At 48.0% G+C, this 9,569-nt stretch overlaps 1 protein-coding gene across 1 annotated transcript; it reads right to left on the reverse strand.

The window, feature by feature from the left end:
• Nucleotides 1-6,357: 6,357 nt before the first annotated feature.
• CCDC87 (coiled-coil domain containing 87) lies at nt 6,358-9,531 on the reverse strand. Its single transcript, XM_040466260.1, is given in 2 exon segments — nt 6,358-6,914; nt 6,916-9,531. Coding segments are annotated over 2 exon segments (2,550 nt in total). The 5' UTR covers nt 9,442-9,531; the 3' UTR covers nt 6,358-6,890.
• Nucleotides 9,532-9,569: the final 38 nt, after the last annotated feature.

Below are 9,569 nucleotides of genomic sequence, written 5' to 3' on the forward strand. Positions count from 1 at the left end.
AGAAAGAAAGAAAGAAAGAAAGAAAGAAAGAAAGAAAGAAAGAAAGAAAGAAAGAAAGAAAAGAATGTTCTCCCTTTCTCCTCTGCTACCATGTGCCTGATAACTCCTGCTGAATCTTCTAGAAACTAGATCTTGCTTGAATGTAGCCTCCTCCAGGAAAGCTCTCCCTCACTGCGAGAAGGAAGCCCACTGACCCAATCAAAGGATGGATGCAGAGACTTGGAGCACAGTGAAGCCAGGCTTTAATCAACATTCTTGCAAGAGCAGGTGTCTGATGGACAGACACACTCAGGGCAGCTACAGCAGACAATTTATTTCCTAGAATGCAAATCTCTCCCCTGGTTCCTCATTGGCTGAGTACAGCAGAGGTTACAGCCTTACCCAGAAGTCACCTATGCCCATGTAAGGCAAAACATAGTCTGGTTGGAACAAATGTATATTCCCTGAGGTGATGCAGAGACTTTCAGTTCCCTCCTCCTTTTGTTCTTTGGCACATGCTCTTTGCAAAGCCTGAGAAAAATAAGCCTGCAAAACGGAAAGGGGAAGAAGAGCCAGGAAGTGAAGGTCTAAGGGTTTGGGACTCCATTGTTGGGGAGGTTCGTACATATTTCCCATAGGTTGTAAACCTATTGTTAACTAGACAGCACAGCTTTTATTTTGTATTTCTGAAAATGAATCATCTCCCTCACTTCTCACACTTAACACTGTTCCTACCCCGCCCCCCCCCCAGCTCTGTTGAATGGCCTTTTTGTAGGGTCCCACTGTACCCTTCGCTTGCTACATTGTTGAAATTATATTCCTCACCAAACTTTAGATTCATCAGCAACGGGGACTGCGTCTCTCTGATTTCCTCCGGTTCCCTACCTCCCTCCTCCAGGCAGAGCCTCTGGGCCTTGGGAGAGGCTCAGGGAATGCACTCTAAATCTGAAAGAATAGCGATAAGGGCCTCAGAAGGGCCTCAGAGTCATTTCTGGGAATCAGGTGAGCTGCGAGAAAGCCTGATTACCTCAGCGTTTAGGCAATAATGAAAGTAAAATTTGATCCTATGAAGCTTCATCCCATGGGCCTCAACTGGGCAGACTTGTTTTCTATATTTTAAGATAAGAGACAGTGTAGGGTTAGGAGCATGTACTTGGGAGTCGGAACCATGGGTCTGAATTCAGACTCTGCCATGATCCTAGTTATGTGACCCTGGGCAAGTCATATAACCACTCTGTGCCTCAGCTCCCTCATCTGGACCTTGAAATGATTGTAGTACCTGCTTCATTGCATTGCCATGAGGACTAAATGAACTACTGTATGTAAGGTGTGCAGAACCGAGGCTGGCGTTTCATAATCAATCACTATATAGGTATTTGGTAATATGGTTTAAATTGCTTTTTAAAAAAATAAGCTTAAAAAGTGAGTCAGCAAGAAGAAAAGTGCTTGGTGAATGACAGTACAAGGAAAAGGTGGACCAAACGCAGAAACCTCAAGGCCAGGAGGGGTGGGGCTGTGGGCTTAGTGGAGTTAGAAGTACCTGGGCTCAAATCTGGTCCCCACCAGCACCCGTGTGCCTCAGCACTCGGTTTCGGCTCTCTGGTTCTCAGCTTCCCAGAGTGGCCAGATCACCAAAAACCAGTCTGTTTGACCAGCAGATGATCAATTTTTTTCTAAGTGGTAGTTTTCCCTCTGGCCTTGCCCTTGACATTCTATAAACAAACAGATATTCCTGATCAACCCGCCCCCCCCGCCCCCCCGCCCCCCCCCCCGTCTCCCTGCTTCTACTGCCATTGCCCCAGTAACTGCCCAGTAGTTCCCTGATCCAGTAATGTCCCTCTGCCCCTACCACTACCCTCACCACTGCCCTTGCCCCATGTCTGCCCCTTCTTCTACTTAAAACAACAAAATATTACAAATAGGGCCCCCAGACCCTTTCTAGGGTTTCATGGTGTCAAAACTATTTTCATAATACTGCTAAGATATTATTTGCCTTTTCTACCTCACTCTTTCAAGAGTAGGGTTTTTCCAGAGGCTATGTGACCCATGATATTACAACAGATGTATGCAGAAACAGATAGGAGAATCCAGCGATCTCCCATTAAGTCAGACATTAAAAAGATTTGCAAAAGACTAAAACAGCCAGTCTTCCCTACAGTTTTTGTTTTGGAAAAGTTAGTTTTTACAAAAATGTGTTATTTCTGTTAATATATGATGAGATGAATTTTAATTTAGATAACTGGTAAATATATATATTAAAAAAATTTTTTAATGTTTATTTAGTTTTGAGAAAGAGAGAGACCGAGCGCAAGCAGGGGAGGAGCAGAGAGAGAGGGAGACCCAGAATCCGAAGCAGCCTCCAGGCTCCAAGCTGTCAGCCCAGAGCCCAACGCAGAGCTGAAACCCATGAATAGTGAGATCAGACCTGAGCTGAAGTTGGATGCTCAACCGACTGAGCCACCCAGGCGCCCCTAAATATATATATTTAAACAGACAAATGAACAAATCATCCTTTTAATGTCGTAGCAAATAGAGAAGATGTTGGGCTTTTATGGGCTTGGGCCCCGCCCCTTGCCTGGGCAGCAAAAAGGCTGCAGCAAATCACCCCAGCCAGATTTAACGTATTTTTCTGATGGCCTCTGGCAGGGGCAAAACTGAAATGTCTACAAAAATCCTCAGGAATTTAGAGGATTGATTTTCATCCAGTTTTCCTGGAGTCCAGTCTCTCTAGAGGGAGGTAATAATGCCTTCTCTTTCTTTGCAAGATTATTTCTCAGGATTAAATGAAATAATATCCCTAAAGCACCTGAGCATGACACTTCACAAACAGTTCTCGGCACAGCTGAGTTTGCTGGGATGGGCTCGGCTCAGGGGCCTCATGGCTGCTTGGAGGCTTGGCACAGAGCAAGGGTCCTCACTGCAGCCAGACAACCAAGGCAGAGGATTTGAAGTCTCCAAACCTGGGTTTAAGTCAAGACTACCACTTTAGGAGCAAGTTACACTCAACTGATTCTCAGCTGAATGAATGTGAAAAGCACTTCATAAACCATAAATAGGATCAGCACAGGGAGGATCACACAGCCACGGGTTTAGGTCTGGAACTTTGGGAGAGGTGGTCCTAGGTCTATATATTTCCACATCTGAATGCCGGGTAGAAAGGCAGAATCTACTGAGGGAGTGCTTTGAACAGGTCTAAGAGTCTCCATCTCCTGTGGCTTCTCATCTCAAGCCTGTCTTGCGTTTTAAGATACCCTTTTATGCCACTTGAGGCCCAGATATCCCAAGTAGACCTGTGTGTCTAGGAATGTACCCTCTTTGTCCTATCTCTGGGCACTAACACTATCTAGAACTGTCAATGAGAATTCCAAAGGACTAATTCACAGTGAGATACTGTTTCCCCCAAGACTTTTCCAGTAATCATAATGGCTATCGAGCAATAAGAGGGTTCTTTGGTCAAAGTTAAAGAAGCGTATTTTTTGCAAGATTTATCAGAGCTTTCAATATGCCAATACGTACTGTCAATCTCTGAGGGAATGCGGAAATGTATATGTGATGTTTCCCAAAAATGTTTGACCATGGAAACCTTATTCCAGGACTATCACCCAGGATTAGTTTACTATGCAACACACTTTGGGAAATGCCACACTAAGCTTCCTGTCTCACTCCTCCTGAGTGTCTTTTGCTTTTTACAGGGGCTGATGTGCTGGCGTTTTGGTTAGCAAACTACAGCATGAGGGCAAAATCTGGCCCTGTGTTGGTAAATACGATTTTATTGGAACACAGCCCTGCCCATGTACCTATACATTGTCTATAATTGCTTTCACACCACAAAAGCAAAATTGAGGCTCATGAGAGAGAACACATAGCTCACAAAGCCTAAAATATTTACTATCTGGCCCTCTACAGAAGAAGTTTGCTGACCTCTGCTGAAGCATTGCTCAACTGGGTTAGGTATAACTTCTGGAGAAGCAGCACCAGAAGAGACGTGAAGCCACACTATGAATGCTACATATAGCACATCTGCTTGGAGGGCCAGGTTAATTCAAAGATAAGCGATTTCAAGCATCATTTTATATTTTAAAACTGGACATACCATGGAGTAGAATGCAAATTTTGCATACATTTCAAAAATAAAATACTTCAAGGAAATTTCTCAGGCCTCAGGCTAGCTAGCACTGCTTCCCCGCATCAGTACACCCTCCCCGACCACCCCAATCCCTCGTACCTAACCAAAATGTTTATGTTCCTCCATTCCAAGGGGAATTTGGGTGGAGATGTTTGAGAAATGCTGTTTTGTTGGGAAACCAAAACAAAGTTGATGTTTGTGTGTCAGCCAACGATGAGTGAAGGCGTTCACACTACCTATGCTATGCCGGCAGGTGAGGCAGGCTGTATCTAAGAGCTCTTTTACCGTATCTCACAGAATCAGTACACCAAAAAGGCACATGCAGGCTTCTGAGTTTTTGGGTCAGTCCTGGGCTTGAGTCCTGGCTCCCCCACTTAGTACCTTTATGACCCTGGGGAAGCAACTTTACTTACTTGAGCCTTCATTTCCTTAGCATAAAATGATGATTAACATGCAGGAAAGTGTTCTGAACAAGGTAAGAACTTAATAAGTGTTAACTACTGACATGTCAGCTAAATTTCCTGAATACGTAAAGAGCTCTGAAAAATCAAGAGAAAAATAGCCAAAACCAGTTGAAAAGTGGGCAAAGCGCATGGACGTTTTACAGAGAAGGAAATACAGTTTCCCTGTCAGAGAGTCCATAAAGATTCGGCGCCCACCTCCCTTGCAGGAAGATGAAGAAACAGACTTTGTGCCAGGAGATGCAACTTCACTCGTAAGAGAGCCACTCATAAGAGAAATGAGAACACAACTCAAATGAGTTACTGTTTTTCACCTGCTGGATGGTAAAGGTTGAAAAATTTGATAACATTCTGTTGGTGAGAGTGGGGAAAGAAATATACTCATGCAATGTTGATGATACTGCCAATTGTTACCACCAAGTGCTTATGCTTAGACATAATTCCACTTCCAGGAATTTAAACTATAGAAATAGTTGCGCATTCTAAATAGGTGAACAAGGATGTTTTCTAGAACATTTTGCATTTTAAATGTCCATGAATGAGGAACTAGTTAAATAAAATTACACACCGTGGAATACTATATAGCTATCAAAGAGAATAAGGCAGCTCTATGTGTGTGGATATGGAATGAGCTCAAGGCATGTTACGTGAAACAAGAAATGGGGCAAGAGAGCAGTGTAGGGCGTTACTACTATTGGTGTAGTTATAAACATATGCATAGATAACATAAGCATATATGCTCATATATGTACAGGGTCTCTCTGAACTAGTTCATACATTAGCCTATGAGGCCTTACATAATCTAACCTACCCCTTGGCATCGTGTTGACTCCTCTGACTCATCTCCCCTGTGCTCCACTGCACCTGCACTGGCCACCTTGCTTTTCTGGAACACTCCAGGCACCCACCTGCCTTAGGGCTGTGCAGTGGGTGTCAATGAAGTTATCCTCCTTGATTTTCTGGAACACTCTAGGTACCTGCCTGCCTTAGGGATGTGCAGTGGGTGTCAAGGAGGTTATCCTCAATGTCTACAGGGCTCACTTCTTCCCTCCTTCAAGACGTTGTTCAATCCTTACCTTCCCAGTGAGGCCTGCACTGACCACCCTAATTAAAATGACATCCCTCACCCTGTTTCCTCTTACCCTACTCTCCTTTTTCTTAAGTCCACAGTGCTTATCGCCTTCTAACATTCTATTATTCTGTGTGCTTGGGTACTATGTTTACGGTTTACGGTCTGTTTCTCCCAAGTAACGTAGGTATATACTCTACGAAGGGTGGGGATCTTTGTTGTTTAGTGATACAGACCAAGCATGTGTCACCTAGTAGGTGCTCGGTGACTATTTGCTGAATAAGAGAATGGAAAGATGCTCAAGATCTGGTGATGGTCCCACAGTGGGGGAACTGGGGTATGGGAGGTAGGGATGGGAAGGAGACTCACTTTTCAGTACATACCCTTATTGTTCTTTGTACCACGTGCTTGTGTTAACTGGTAAAAATGTAATACAGATTTTTACCTCTACCAACAGGATCCTAGAAGTGTAAGTAACAAGCTGGACCTAGCCCCTTTATCTGACATATGATGGTCCAGGTACAGAGGAGTTAGGTAATTTGGCTGAGGTTACAAAGCCAGGATTTAAATCCATATTTCCTACTCCAGGGCCCCAGCTCTTTTATTATCATTTTCTTAACGTTTATTCATTTATTTTTGAGGGAGAGCACGCACACGAGCAGGGGAGAGGCTGAGAGAGAAGAAGAGAGAATCCCAAGCAGGCTCCATGCAGTCAGCCCAGAGCCTTACGTGGGGCTCGAGCCCATGAACCGTGAGATCATTACCTGAAATCAAGAGTCAGATGCTTGACTGAGCCACCCTGACACCCCAAGAGCAATAGCTCATAAGCATCATGCCACAGAACCTCTTGATTTGGGACTCTAATCAGCCAATTTAATGTAGTATGATAAATGCTAAGCTGAGGTGTTCCAAAGGTGAAGGTTTTCCTCTGTCTGACATTTCCCATTACAATGAACTCCAAGGGAGAGTCTCGGTTCTTTTGATATATGAGATTTTGGCTCTATTGTGCATGGCTTGAAATAAAGGGGTATGCTGGGCTTCCGGGCTTGGGGGTGCATTATGCGAACCTCACGTCAAAATAAAATATTAATCTCGGTCCCTTGGTAGTTGGAAAACAATGTTCCTGAATCCTGTACTCCTATATCTTCTAAAGCACCCAAGGGGTCTGGAGGATCTGCTGGATGCCTGGGGGTGAGGGGGGGATTTGAGGGCACTTGGCCTTGTCAAAGAATAATGGGAGTATTCCCAGGAGCTATTAGAGGCTGGCTGCTGAGCTTCTGGAACAGCCCTGGCTGGTGGGAGGCTTTCTGAGCCCGGGCCAGGTGGCGGACCCGTCGCCGCTGCTGTAGCCAGTAGAGCATCTCCACCTTGTCATGCTTCATCTTGTCCAAGTATCGCCGCCCCTTAAAGGTCACTGGCTCACCAAAAACTAACTCAATCTCCTCCAGGAGGGAAGCCAGAGGGGTCTGCCCTAGACTGATCTTTCTGTGTAGGTGGCTGCGGAACTGATTCTCCTCCAGGAGGCGACTCGGGTCCATGTCAGTCTTTTGGAAGAAGCGGTTGGGGTCAGAGGCTTGTCGCTCAAACCGTTCCAGTTTCCCCATCAACATTTCCCGCAGCTGAATGGGTTTCAGGGCTTGCTCCCAGGCACTCACCAACGAAGGCAGCTGCCTCAGACGAGCGTTGGAGCTGTACTTGATGGCCATGTCCAGCCGATCCTTGTCGGGGACCTCCAGCATGGACCACAGCCGCTCCAGACGCTTCTGCAGATTCAGGATTTTGTCGGGTTCTCCCAGGGGGCCGCCCCTCTTAGTTCCTAGCCTGGGCCCCAGCACGGTGTTCCAGTCCCACTCTCCTGGCACAAAGTCTGGTTCTTCATCTTCCTGCAAGGGAGGTGGGCGCCGAATCTTTACGGACTCTCTGACAGGGGCCTTGACCTCCACAGGAACATCCTCTTCATACATTTGGAAGATGACGTGGAGGAAATCTGTCTCCTGGCCGGCGAGGTATTTGAAGTAGTCACTCACAGACAAGGTGGCTTTCCACCAGTTCACCCATGAGGCTTTGTTTGACCACTTCTCCCGGCCTTTGCTTGCTTGCAGCGACGTGAGGGAGGATATCTTATCAGAGGTGGACTGTAAAATGTTTGCCCTCTGGGAATAAAGTCCAGCTAACTTGGGATTGATGACGCGATGCTGTTTTTCTTGATGTAGAAAGGCTGAGGACAGATACGTTGACCAGTCTTTATTGGCTGCAGGCTCAATGAGGGGTCCCTGGTCAAAAGAGAAGTGGTCAAGAGAGACACGGCTCATCAACTCCTTGTAGACCTCCCTGATGTTATTGCCAACAAAGCAACCAACATCCATTTCCTCAATAAGGTTGGGTTCTAGTTCACCAGCCAGGTGGTTGTATAGAACTCCGGCCCTGTCAACGTGGAAGGAGTCCAAAAAGTTTCTCTCAGAGACCTGCACAGCAGCTGCTTGGACCACAACCTGATTTCCCAGCCTCAAAGTAACAGTCACCGGCTGTGGTTGAAATGGAAGGGATTTGGGGCACTGGAGGCCCCACTGCCCAGTGGCTTCTTCCTCTTCGAGGCCATTCAACATTCTCTGCAGCTCCTCCAGGCGATGTGCTGCAGCTGGGCGGCGGGTCAGGGCCCCTAGGAGTGGGGGCAGGCCTGTGTCCAGCGATGAGTAGTGAGTCCTCTCCAATTTCATGTTATTTATCATCTGCTTCAGGTCCTCAGCCACCGTGTCCCCTGCCAGCTCTGGTTTGCTCTCTGGAGCCAGGACCAACGGGGTTAAGGGGCGAGGGGGGAGTGGAGGGACGCCCAATTCATCTGCTAGCTTCCAGCCCTCCCGCAGAGAGGGCATGGACTGGCCCCTCCGGAACTGGGAGCAGAGGGGCAAGTGGGAGGTAGGGGGAGCCCCGCTGGTGGGAGTCACAGAGTACCTGGGCGGTGACACAATCTGTGCGGAACTGAAGTCGCTTTCTCTCTTCTTCTGCACGGAGGACAGCCATTGGAGAGGCTTCTTCTTCAGTTGCGGGATGGACTTCAGTTCCTTCAGTGGATCCAGTTCAGGCTCACTGAGAAACTCCCGCGGGCGGCTGAGTTGGACGAGATAGTTCAGGTTGAGGGTGCAGCACGGTACTTGGGCGAAGCCGGAGCCGTGAAGCAATGGGCTAGGGAAAAGCTTGAAACCCCCGGTGGAGCCTACAGGGCGCAGCTTGTGCATGCCGCGGTGGGCCTGCTCTATCTTCAGCAGGGCGAGGAAGTCGGCGAACAAGCAATGATAGACCTCAGGGCTGGTGAGAAAAATTGTGCAGTCCTTGGCGAGCCTGGCGGTTAAACGGGTGAGCGTGGCTGATTCAGTGAAGACACTTGCGGGAGTCGACATGGTGTTCAGCAGGTGCAGGTAGTGTAGGAAGAGCTGCTCACTGCTGAGCAGCACGTAGACCTGGAGTCGCTTTCGCAGTCTCTGGTTGTTCAAGTGGTTCAGACTAGGTTCGGGGGGAGGCTCCTGCCAGCTGCACTTGAGCTCGTCCAGGATGACCTGAGTGAAACGGAGACGACCTTCGGTAGGCACGCGCACCGCCAGCCCGCTATTGGCCAGCCGCTCGGCCACCTGGCAACACAGAGACTCCGCCGTCAGCCGTGAGACCGGCGAGGGCAGCAGCATCGGCACCTCCGGCGGAAGGCGCTTCTGAGATTCTGAGCATGTCGCCTTGCGGGGGAAGAGCGACAGCGGACACAGCAACCGGTGGTAAAACCGCTGGAGCTCGGGGTCCGGCTTATAGGGCTCCATTTTAGCGCTGGCGGCACAGGAGGTCTGGCCAGAAGAGCGCCGGAGGATCCTAAGGCAACCGGGGGTCACTAAGGCAACCAGGGGTCGGATGGCCCGAGTGCGCCTGCGCAGCCGGTGAGTGCCAAAGC

Source organism: Herpailurus yagouaroundi, unplaced genomic scaffold (assembly GCF_014898765.1).
Source record: "Herpailurus yagouaroundi ecotype Mexico unplaced genomic scaffold, PumYag 569, whole genome shotgun sequence".
Taxonomy (NCBI): domain Eukaryota; kingdom Metazoa; phylum Chordata; class Mammalia; order Carnivora; family Felidae; genus Herpailurus; species Herpailurus yagouaroundi.